The 12,835-nt window shown below is 41.3% G+C and overlaps 2 protein-coding genes across 2 annotated transcripts in view; one reads left to right on the forward strand and one right to left on the reverse strand.

Annotated features, from left to right (window-relative positions):
- Positions 1-10,067: 10,067 nt before the first annotated feature.
- LOC141631539 (uncharacterized) lies at positions 10,068-11,801 on the reverse strand. The gene is made up of 3 exons (XM_074444198.1): positions 11,175-11,801; positions 10,576-11,100; positions 10,068-10,469 (listed from the first exon to the last, which is right to left on the reverse strand). The coding sequence occupies exons 1-3, from the start codon at positions 11,799-11,801 to the stop codon at positions 10,068-10,070; spliced, it is 1,554 nt and encodes a 517-aa protein (XP_074300299.1).
- Positions 11,802-12,383: 582 nt separating this feature from the next.
- Positions 12,384-12,835, forward strand: part of LOC141626489 (protein indeterminate-domain 4, chloroplastic-like) — a 38,191-nt gene continuing 37,739 nt past the window's right edge. Inside the window, exon 1 of the mRNA XM_074440269.1 lies at positions 12,384-12,576. Within this exon, the coding sequence (XP_074296370.1) occupies positions 12,384-12,576 (193 nt within the window). The remainder of the gene's footprint in view (positions 12,577-12,835) is intronic.

Genomic DNA, 12,835 nt, shown 5'->3' on the forward strand with positions numbered 1-12,835 from the left:
TTAGCATATAACTCATGCTCCCTCAAGGTCTGCAACACAATCCTCAGATGCTCCTCATGCTCCTCCTTAATCTTGGAATAGACTAAGATGTCATCGTTAAACACCACCACAAACTTGTCCAAAAACTGTCTGAAGATTCTGTTCATCAAATCTATAAACACAGCCGGTGCATTAGATAACCCAAACGGCATCACCACATACTCATAATGGCCATACCTCGACGTGAAAGTTGTCTTCGCCATGTCAACCTCTCTAATATTCACCTGATGGTACCCCGACCTCAAATCAATCTTGGAAAAGACTGATGCACCACTCAACTGATCAAACAGGTCATCTATCCTTGGTAAAGGATACTTGTTCTTCACCGTCACTCGGTTCAGCTCCCTGTAGTCTATGCACAACCTCAAACTCCCATCTTTCTTCTTCACAAAAAGAACTGGTGCTCCCCACGGTGATACACTAGGTCTAATGTATCCCTTCTCTATCAGATCATCTAACTGTTTCCTGAGCTCCTCCATCTCTTTAGGACCCATCAGGTACGGTGCCTTAGAGATTGGCCCCGTCCCCGGTTTCAAATCAACCGTGAAATCTATCTCCCTCTTCGGTGGCAACCCCGAATTTCCTCTGGAAAGACATCTGCAAACTCACCCACCACTGGTATCTGATCAACCGTCAGACTCTCTATCCGGTCATCTCTCACATGACATAAGATCAAAGGGCATCCCTTTCTCAGATAAGACTTCAAGGTAACAGCTGCAATCAACTTAACTTTGGGTTTGACCACAAACCCACGATAAGACACACTAACACCTTTAAGACCTCTTAAAGACACTTTCTTTTGATAACAGTCTATCTTAGCTTTGTACTTTCCCAACCAATCCATCCCGACTATCATCTCAAAACCATCAAAAGGAAACTCTAACAAGTCTACAGGTAGATCAACTTGCCCAACTATCATAGATACATCCCTATACAACCTCCCACATGATACAGACTCACCCGAAGGTATAAAAACTTTCTCACTTACAGATGCATATACCCTCAAACCCAACCGTTTAACATGACTCGAAGATACAAACGACTGAGACGCCCTCGAATCAAACAAAACAAAGGTATGAATACCGTTAACAAGAAAAGTACAAGTGATAACATGTGCATCGTCCTCAGCTGCTTTCTTGTCCATCATGAACAGCTTTCCACTGGTCTTATATCCACCTCCCTGGACAGTACTGGCTGATGTGGTCGGCTTAGCACCCGACCCCTGATTGTTGTTGTTGTTCGTAGCTAGTTTCTGATAGGAATTACCGCCATTGCGGTTACCTCCACCCTGGTAGCTCTAACCTCCCCGGTTAGACCATGACCTTGTCGGTCTATTGCTCGCATAACTCTGTGCCGGTCCCTGAGAATAGCTCCCCTGAGCTGATCTCTGAAAAGCTCCAGGTACACTCGTGCACTCATATCTCTTGTGGCCTACACCACCACAGCCATAGCAGGTCATCCCCCAACTACCACCACCACTCATACGGCCACGCCCAAAGGAAGCCCCAGCAATGAACCCTGACCCAGAAGAAAACGCTCTAGCCTAATTGTGGTTGCCTTTCTTGTGGCTAGATTGGCCACCACCTTCACTCTCAGCCTTTCTTTTCTCAACTACTCTCTCCTGAGCCTTCCACCAACCTGTCCGCTCTCCCAGCCCTCTCATATGCTTCCTTAACATCAGTAAGGACTCCCACGGGTAACTTGTCCATGATCTTGGGGGTCAACCCCCTCTTAAATCTCAGCGCTAGGTTCTCCTCACTCAAACCCATGTCCTCAGCATACCTTGACTTCTCATTAAACTGCTTGTAGTACTCAGCAACTGACATATCAGATGTCATCCTAAACCCATCAAACTCCTCTCTCAGCTTACTCCTCACATGTTCAGGGACAAACTCTTTCCTCATAGCCCTCCGAAACTCTTCCCAAGGTATAGCAGGTAAGCCCTGCTTCGTATACATCTCTCTAGCACTCACTTTAACCTTGTCCCACCACTCACCAGCCGCTTCCCTCAGGTAGAATGCAGCTTGTTCTACCCTCATCTCATCAGGACAGTGTACCAGGTCTAGTATGTTCTCCATCTCACGATGCCAGTTGTCAAGAAGGTTTGGCTCCCTAGTCCCCTTGTACTCTTTTGGGTTAAACCTCGCGATATAAAGGTTGATCTTAGAGTGATCAACCTCTTTATCCTTTCCCACTCTCTTTAGGGCCTCCGTAAAAGCATCCTGATGCTCCAACATCTTAATGACATCATCGATGTTCATGCTCTCAGCTCTCGCATACAAAGCGTTTCTCTTAGGCGGCATCTTGAAACTATATAAGAAAGGGTAGATATAAACATACGCACTATAACCCCAAAACACGAAAACAGACTGCCCAGAACCCACTCGATCGAGTGCCTAAACCTACTCGATCGAGTAGAGGCTACTTGATCGAGTGCCCACCATACTCGATCGAGTGCCCCGACATCAGACCCAAAACAGACCTTCTGATCTCTAACATACTCGACCGAGTAGCACAGCCACTCGATCGGGTGACCCCCTACTCGATCGAGTGCCCTATGTAGTCGATCGAGTGCCCTATGTACTCGATCGAGTACCCAAAAACACGATTCTGGTTATAAAAACATCAAATATCCACTCGATCGAGTCAGAACCACTCGAACGAGTACCTCACCAACTCGATCGAGTACCCCCTACTCGATCGAGTCATGCTGACTCGTATATACTACGCGCAAGTTATCTCTCATATCCCATCATACTGTACAACTTTATAAACTCAACATTATAATCTAGCTACCCATGCAATTCTACACAACTCCTCATTCAATCATCAAAACAACTATTTCATGTTATCAAATGCCATGTAATAAACAATCATCATGCTTCTTATACAAACAACATATATATATATATATATATATATATATATATATAATTCACTAACTTTTCAATCACCATATCAATCTTCTACTCCCAACATCCATCAATTCACAACATATATCGTCACATTCACATACAAGCTAACAAACACCACATATGACCTTGACATATATATATATATATATATATATATATATATATATATATATATATATATATATATATATATATATATATATATACTTCACTAACTTTTCAATCACCATATCAATCTTCTACTCCCAACATCCATCAATTCACAACATATATCGTCACATTCACATACAAGCTAACAAACACCACATATGACCTTGACATATACCCCCCCCCCCCCCCTTGTGACCGGTTCAAAATTGTAGGGCGAGTTCCCGACTTTAGGACGTCTCCCAAGCGTTTGCATTAGCTCCTACAACCTTTACCCTGGGTTCATTTTAATTGACTCCCTATATTCATTAGATTCATTAGTTACAGGTTTCAGGATCGTCGCTCTGATACCATTTTGTAACACCCTCATACTCCAAGTTCCTTACCAGGACCACTCAGGTATGAAGATGCTACCATCTCGGTTGCCCGAGGCAATGATAATCATAAGACAATAACGAAACAGTATTTAAATAGTATAAGTTTAATGAAAGGTTACAATCCAAAACCAAATACCAAAATACGGTTACATGTTCTCAAAACCAACTGTCTACTCAACTAATGAAATGTTTAACAACTACTCAGGCTACAGGGGAAGACTCTATCATCTGAAAGTGGCACATCCCAGCTATCCCATGTAACTCGACTCATACCTGCTCAACAACTGCTCACCATCCCCGAATGGATCACCACGTTTTTAAAACAATAATCGGTGTCGACTTAATCACACAATTTATATAATCCAACAATACAACAAACAACACGGACTCAATCAATCGTCACGATATACTCCAAACTCCATTCCCAACTTCTCAATCATCGACTACACACTAAAGTGTGTAGCCCTCCCAGTGCCCATCGCAAAGTCACTCCACGCCGCCGATGGGGGACCGCAGCCATTCCCACCTAATCCCCACTCATCTCCGTTGAGCGATAAACCCAAATTCCTTAATGTGCACATCCCTTATGTGGCGGGTTCCACAGAAGGCGAATAATGGGCGTGAAGCCACTCCCACAAGTGACTCCAAACAGCCAAGGACGCGCCCCGAAGAACACAGGCAGATACAAACAATCACAACTACTAAACAGCAATCAAAACCAACAACCGTCACAATACTCGTATGATAACAATCAACAATCACAAATCACCACCAACACATTATGGGACTAATACTGAGTAGGGAAACCCTACCTGGAAAGCAACACAGTCAGACGATCTCAACAGCTGTTATCAAAAAGCCTCTTCTACGAATCCTCCTCCTAACATACAATCATACAATTACTACAAAACCAGAAATACAACAAAACCCCCCCCAAATCCCCAAATTAGGGTTTAACTAACTTTAACGAAATACCATAAAAACAGTACGTAGATCTTACCCTCGACGCAAGGATTACCAAGGTATAAAAAAAGACGAATTCCGACCTTCCAAGCTCCAGGATTTGCCAACAATACGATTGATGCGAAGAACGTAGATTGTTTTCTCTATTGAAAGTAATTAGGTTTGTAAAAGTGTCTTAAGAAAGTGACGGAGGTGATTATATATTAAATCGCATTATTAACAAAACCCGACAAATCATCCCCCGTAAACCGGCTAGTAGATCGAGTAGCTGATATACTCGATCGAGTGCCGCCTACTCGATCGAGTATCGAGGTTACTCGATCGAGTACCCAACAGGTCAGAAACTGTTTTAAAACGCAAAACACCCTTGCTCGACAGAGTAAGGCCCACTTGATAGAGTACCCAAAGGCTCATAAAACCGTAGTATTACACTATCAAAACTACAAAACATCGTCTGACACAGCGGAAGACTTCTAACTGCCACATGATGACTCATCCCAGCTATCCCATACGCATCATATCATACCTGCTCAATAACTGCTCACCATCCCCGAATGGATCACCATAATTTTTAAAACATTTAAACGGAGTCAGTACTAATCGCATAAAACAAAGCCATAACGAATAAGTACACAAACAGCTCAACAACACAGCAATCCTCCAAACTCCATAATCAATCTCCACACAACTGACTACACACTAAAGTGTGTAGTCCTACCAGAGTACCCATCGCAACAAGCACTCCACACCGCCAGTGGGGGACCGCTGCCGTACCCACCAAATCCCCGTTCATCAACCACTGAGCGATAAACCCAAGTTTCCTTAATGTGCACATCCCCTCCTGTGGCGGGTTCCACAGAGAGCAAACCAAGGGCGTGAAGCCACTCCCGCAAGTGACTCCACTCAGCCAGGGATGCGCCCCAAAGATCACAGACAGATACAAACCAATCAACAGTATGAAAACAACAAACGTCTAACAACTCAACAATACAATCAATCTTTAATCACAACAACCACCACCACACATTATGTAACTAATACTGAGTAGGGAAACCCTACCTGGAAAGCAAACACCACAGACGGTCTTAGTAGCTAATCAGAATATTTCCTCAAAGAAACCTCCTACTATAACATACATGCATACAATTACTACCATAATCACATATACCATCAAAACCCCCAAATTACCCAATTAGGATTTTAAAGGAACTTAACGAATCTCAACATAAAAGGTATAAATAACTTACCCTCGACACAAGGATCGCAACGCCGTAAAGAACACGATGATTCGACTCTCCTAGCCTTGGGAATTTGCTAATGATGTGATGAATCAACTTACGTAACTTGCTTCTCTCAAATTAGGTTTTTAGAATGATAAAAAGATTTAAGAAAAGTGACAGATGTCTTAATATATCAATATCGCATCATTAACAAAACCCGTCAAAACTAAGCCCATAAACTAAATTACTCGATCGAGTAAGGCACTTACTCGATCGAGTGCCCCTTACTCGATCGAGTACCCAACTTAATCGATCGAGTACCCTACAGAAAGACTACTGTTTTGCGTCAAAAATTACTTACTCGACAGAGTAAACCCCACTCGATAGAGTACCCATAGACATAGAAAACCGTAGTATTACATTTAGTGCATTTGTTCGCAAGGAAGGCTTCAAACATATTAATTTCCTCTAAGGGAGTGTGTTTAGAGAAAACAATCTTACTCTTAAAGGCAATTGATTTTTTGGCTAGAAGAAGAGCAAGAGGAGAGGAGGGTGTCTTGAAGGGCGAAGAGGTTCTGTTCGGAGTAATGTCCGAATAGGAGGATGTCGTCTGTGAACAGGAGGTGAGAGAAGATAACCAAAGGCAAACAAATGACCGAGACGGATGGTGTATATGACATTTATCATTAATTGAAATCTTGAGTACACAAATCACTTATCCTAAGAACACGATTATTTTGCAGGTGTTATCTATCCTAAAATTGCTATGTGTTAAGCACATTTACCTTTAGAATTCTTAACACATTAGTTCGTAAAAAGAAAGGATACTTTATTTATTTTGTTTTATTTTTGGGTGAAAGGAACATAAATAAATAAGAGAAAAAAGTTCGATTACATCATGGAGGGGGTCGGGGGTGAGCGGCGTGAAACCCGAGACGAAATCAAATGTACATAAGTTTAATAAAAAAGAAGGGGCATTTGCCCAATTAAAACAACCGTTACAATTACGTGTGTCGTTCATGGAGTACTTAGCAATTGCATCTGCAACCGTGTTGGCCGTTTTTTTTCTTAATGAATCTTCAAACGAGGCGAGTCCTTTAATTGTTCCCTACACTCGAGAATGATGTTAGTAAAGGGATCACAAGGGTGGTCGTTTTTCAATATGGCATTGACCGCATTAAGACAATCCGAGGCAATCACAAAATTACTAGTAGACCGAATCGCAACACGCAGACTCTCCCTAATCGCAAGAATCTCACAAATTAACGGATTTGGTCCAACAAAATGGGTATACCAACCCATGACCCAAGAGCCTACACTATCTCTCATAACACACCCAATACTAGCGATGGAAGAGGAGGGGAAGAAGGCCGCGTCAACATTTATCTTGAACCTTTATTTATTAATATGTGTAGTATTATCAATCCTTTTTAACATTTGGGATACTCAAAAACATTACCAAATATTAAGGTACTTAACTAAGACCCATAAATTAAACTCAAGGAAAAAATATTGCCCTTATGTTTTATCGGTTGATTTTATCTTCATTTTGCATCCATCCTCAATTTCTTTCATCTTGTTATTTAAAAAAAAAATATCAAACTCTCTCTCTCTCTCTCTCTCTCTCTTCAATGGTTGAATCCACCCCTTTCTCTCAAATTGTTAAGAGAATGGAACCGAAAGTATATCATTCTCATTAATGTATAACGTTTATATAATACAAGAGGTTGCTAATAATTAGGAAGACTAAATCATAGCGAGATATTCCCATAACCATATAGGAATATTCTCGGAAAAATATAAGGTATAAAGTATATTACGATATTATGTCTACTACTCCCCCCCCCCAAAACTGGAGCATGAAGATCAAGAACGCCCAACTTGTAACGAAGATAGGGAAATTGGTTCACTCCAAGAGCCTTAGTGAATATATCAGCAAGTTGTTCAGTAGTAGAGACATGAAACGGCTTAATCAAAGCTTCCGTAATAGCATCATGAACAAAGTGACAGTCGATCTCAATATGTTTTGTTCGTTCATGAAAAACAGGATTCTAGGCAAGATGAAGAGTGGATTGATTATCACAGAACAAGTGCATAGGGTAAGATAAAGAAACGTCTAAGCTAGCAAGAAGTCCTTGAAGCCATTTCAATTCACAGACGACATAAGCCATGGACTTATATTCGGCCTCAGTAGAAGATAAAGAAATAGTGTGTTGTTTCTTAGTTTTCTATGAGACGGGAGAGTTGCCAAGGAAGATAAACCACCCTGTCACCGAACGTCGACTTAAGGAACAAGTACCCCAATCAGAATCACACCACCCAGACACCGTAAAATCACTGTCTGCGCGTAATAAAATGCCTTGACCAGGGCTCCCTTTAAGATAACGTACCACACGCAAGGCGGCTTCCATATTTGCCTCACGTGGTTGCTGAAGAAACTGAGACAGGATATGGACGGCATAGGATAAATCAGGACGAGTCACTGCTAAATAGACCAAACGGTCAACCAGTCATCGATAACGTTCAGGATCAGTAAGGAGTGGGCCGGTAGCAGCACTAAGGTGATGATTTTTCTCAATGGGCCTTGTGGCGGGTTTTGCACCCAATAAGCCAGTTTCAGTGACAATATCAAGCACATATTTTTGCTGATTAAGATATATATCTTCTGTGTTACGGCCAACCTCAAGACCAAGAAAATATTTCAAAGGACCCAAATCCCTCATATGGAAACATGTGCTCAAATATGTCTTAAAAATAGTGATGGCAAGGGAATCATTACCCGCAAGAACTAGGTCATCGACATAAACTAAGACGTATAAACATACCTCAGCACACGAGTAGGTAAAGAGAGAGTAATCAGAATAATATTGTTGAAACCTATAGTCACGTAAGGCACCGATAAACTTAGCAAACCAACAGCGAAGAGCTTGTCAGAGGCTGTATAAAAATTTCTTCAATCGACATACCTTTCCCTCTTTAGCATGAGTAAAACTAGGTGGAAGCTTCATATAAACCTCTTAGGCTAAGTCTCCATGTAAAAATTCGTTGTGCACATCCATTTGGTGTAATTCCCATTTCTTTACAGCAGCAATAGCAAGAAAGGCCCGTATGGTGACCATTTTGACAACAGGATCGAAGGTTTCACCATAATCCAAGCCTTCCACGTGGTGATTTCCATAGACAACCAGACGGGCTTTGAGATGTTCAACAGACCCGTATGACTTATACTTTATTTTATAGACCCAACGACAACCAAGAGCCTTCTTACCAAAAGGAAGATCGGATAATTCCCAAATGCCAATATTCTCGAGAGCAGTAATCTCATCTTGCATGGCACGACACCAACCTTCGTCATGAATAGCCACTTTAAACGAAGTGGGTTCCACACCTGCAATGAGAGCTGCGAGAAAAGTTCTGCGTCGAGTCGAAAAATTTTTACAGTTAACATAATTTGCAAAATGATAAGGAGTACCTGAAGGCGATGAAGACGGACTAGGTGAGATAGGCGGAGATGGACTGTGAGTAGTATCAAGAACATACCCCCGTAACTTGGAATTGGGAAATTTGAGCCTATGTCCACGGCCAAGGTCAGCAGATGCGATATTATCAACCGTATTAGACACAGCAGATGAAGTGGGCACGGTGGTGTCAAGCTGATCAGCAGCATGGTCAGTGTCTGGCGGCAATGGAGACTCAGTAGCAGGCTCAGAAGGAAGCTCGGTTTCAGGCTCATCACGGACCAGTAGAACATCATGAGGACTGGGCTCGTGGGAACCAGTAGCAGCAAGAGGAAATTGGTCCTCATATAAAATAACATCACGGGAAACCATAAATGTATCCGTCTCAAGATCATAAACTTTCCACCCTTTCTTATTATGAGGATAGCCCAGAAAAATACATTTACGCCTCCTTTTTTTGAATTTATCTCCCCATGTTTTATGATTGTCAACGAAGCAAAGACAACCAAAGACTCGTAAATTTGTATAAGAGGGAGGCGTGCCCAATAATGCCTTGTAGGGTGTCTTATTAGCAAGAAGAGCAGTCGGAGTGCGATTAATTAAATATGCAGCTGTAAGTATACATTCACCCCAAATTTTTTTAGGAAGATGACCCTGAAAGAGTAAAGCCCGTGCGACATTAAGTATGTGACGATGCTTGCGTTCGACCCGCCCATTTTGTTGAGGCATCCCGACGCAAGACGTCTGAAAATGAATCCCATGATTCAAGAAATATCATACGATACAATTAAACTCATTGTCATTGTCACTCCGTACCATCTTGACCTACTTAGAAAACTGGGTTTGTACCATCGATAGAAAAGACGTAAACATTTATGTAACCTCAGTTTTATCAAGCAATAAATAGACCCATACAGAACGAGAGCAATCATCGACTATGGTCAAAAACTACTTGGCACCACAAGATGAAGGAGTACAGTACGGCCCCCATAGGTCGCAATGAATTAAATCAAAAACCGCATTGGCAATGTTGTCTCTTAAATCGAAGCTATGACGATGTTGTTTAGCAAGGTGGCACACATCGCACACCAAGCGTTTATTCAAATTAAAAGTATGAGCTAAAGGAATAAATTTAACCACTTGATCACCCGGATTGCCAAGTCGATAGTGCCACAGTTTGTACATCCCCATTGTGCCTACTATATGAACTGTTGAGAGCTTGTCCTCCAAATGTAGAAAATAAAGTACATCTCGTAGCTCACCTACTCCAATCATCGTCTTCGAGGAACGATCCTGTATGAAGCAAAAGTCTTTAGCAAATTTCAAGACATAATTATTATCAGTAGTTAACTGTGAAACAGAGATTAAGTTACCAGTCAAACTCGGAATAAACAAAACCCGATGAAGAATAATATTATCGGTGATGCACACTGTCCCCCTTTACGGTAGCCATTACTTGCTGCCTATTAGGAAGACCAACAGGCCTAGGTGAAATTGTTGTGTGCTCCGTAAAGATGGCCGGGTTACCTGTAACATGATTAGAAGCACCGGTATCTATAATCCAATTATTACACGTACCCGATAACCGATCAGAAGAAGCAATAGAATAAGAAGCATCACATGGCGCAGTAGTTACAACATTAGCATGAACAAGAGAACCACCAGTATTACGATGGGACCCTGAACCCGAGGCACCCGAGTTCCCTGCCCCGGCCCCATTAGTTTTTCCATGGTGAAAGTCTGCTAAAGTACGAGGCCGACTACCCCACCAATCCGGGAACTTATTTTGCTTAATAAAACAAGAGTTTAAATCATGACCATGTATAGTGCAGTGAGAGCAAAACAATTTACGACGTTCCATCTTTTCTTTTTCACGCAGGGCTTTCCAATCAGTGGAAGTGTGATACACGCCAGGGACAGCAAACGCGACAATATCAAGGACATCAGGCGACGGCGAGGCTTCACCAAGTAAACGTTCAGCCTGTAACGCGGCATAATATCCACGATTGAGGGTGGGTAGGGGTTCGAGTTGGAACTATTGGTTTCGAAGATTACCATATAAAGAGCTATCAAGGCCCTAAAAAATAAGGGAAGTCTTTCATTGTCTAGTCTTTTAATTGCTTGTGGAGCGATGTTACAAAGCCACCTCCCGCATTTACACGCAAAAGGTGGCTCGTGAACAGCGAGAGCATCCCACAATGATTTCAGTTTCCCATAGTATGTGGTAACGGACATACCTTTAGTTTGTTTGCAATTAACGAGTTCAGTCTTGAGAGAATGGATCAACGTACCATCAACCACGGAAAAACGTTCCTCCAAATCACCCCACAAAGCAGCGGCATCTTCAACATACGGAACACTTTCTAGAGCAGATGAGTCAATTGTATTTCGAAGCCATTGAACAGTGATGCAATTGAAAATCTCCCATTGCTCAAGCAGTAATTTATCAGTCGGTTTTTTTATGGTGCCGTCACAAAATCCGAATTTGCGACGGGATTTGAGAGACATCCGCATAGAACGGCTCCAATCTTCATAGTTATTGCTAGTCAATTTGACCTGGGAAATAGTTATGCCTGGTATATCGTGAGACCCAAGAAAAAACGGAGATAAGGGATCGATTTTTTCGTGAGTGTCGGAGTTACCGGAGATATGTGCAGTGGAAATAACGTCGTCACCTGCCATGGCAAGAAGAAGATGATGGCGTTTAGGTTTTTTTTAGGGATTTTTATGTCTGGCTCGATACCATGTTAAGAGAATGGAACCGAAAGTGTATCGTTATCATTAATGTATAACGTTTATATAATACAAGAGGTTGCTAATAATTAGAAAGACTAAATCATAGAGAGATATTCCCATAACCATATAGGAATATTCTCGGAACAATATAAGGTATAAAGTATATTACGATATTATCTCTAATACAAATACTATAAGCTCCCCCCCCCCCCCCCCCCCCATTCAATTGCCATTTTAGGGTTCATCATTAATCAACAACTTCCATTAACTAAAGCTTGAATAACAATTTATTTGAAGGTCCCTTTAATTGCTACAATTCTAAAACGAGTGAATTTGCATGTGGGGTTAGAGATTAAATTCATCCCTCTTCCCAGAATATATATTAGATTTTGCACAAGTACTACTATCACAAGTTCATAGAACTAGCTAGTAAAGTGGTTGATACATAGAGATAGAAAGAGAGAGGTTTAAAAAAATAAAATATAAAATATCTAAGAATACATCTTGTAGAAATAATTGTTCATCATCATGGCAACATCTTCATCTTCATCGCCTTTCTTTGGTACTAGAGAAGGAGTTCCACCACCGCCACCGCCACAACCTCGACAACAAGCACCACAACTTCATCATCACCTCTCCTCAGCCGTCCCAACACCGCCATCATCTTCATCAACACTACCTAATAAGAAGAAAAGGAGCCTTCCTGGTACACCAAGCAAATGTTAGTAGTTTACTCCTACTATTAACTCTAGAAAAATCCCAAATATTTTCAATCGTATATATTTATAGACATATATAAACCAAAATATATTTGCAATCTAGCTAGATGATGGTTGTGAAGTATTTTTTGCCTTTTTGTTTATTACATCAATTTGGTTTATGTCTTTGTGTGGTGTTTTTAGTCTATTCCCTTTTTTATTTTTATTTTTATTTAAATAAAAACAACCGAATTCTTGAAAAAGAAAACCCTAATTTGTGGA

This window comes from Silene latifolia, chromosome Y (genome assembly GCF_048544455.1).
Source record: "Silene latifolia isolate original U9 population chromosome Y, ASM4854445v1, whole genome shotgun sequence".
In the NCBI taxonomy this organism is placed as follows: domain Eukaryota; kingdom Viridiplantae; phylum Streptophyta; class Magnoliopsida; order Caryophyllales; family Caryophyllaceae; genus Silene; species Silene latifolia.

Coding starts and splice junctions, on each gene's coding strand:
- LOC141631539 (XM_074444198.1), bottom strand. CDS start 11,801: ATGGCAGGTGACGACGTTATTTCCACTGCACATATCTCCGGTAACTCC. Junction 11,101..11,174: donor CCTTGATAGCTCTTTATATG/GTAATCTTCGAA, acceptor GCCGCGTTACAG/GCTGAACGTTTACTTGGTGA. Junction 10,470..10,575: donor GTCTTCCTAATAGGCAGCAA/GTAATGGCTACC, acceptor TCTGTTTCACAG/TTAACTACTGATAATAATTA.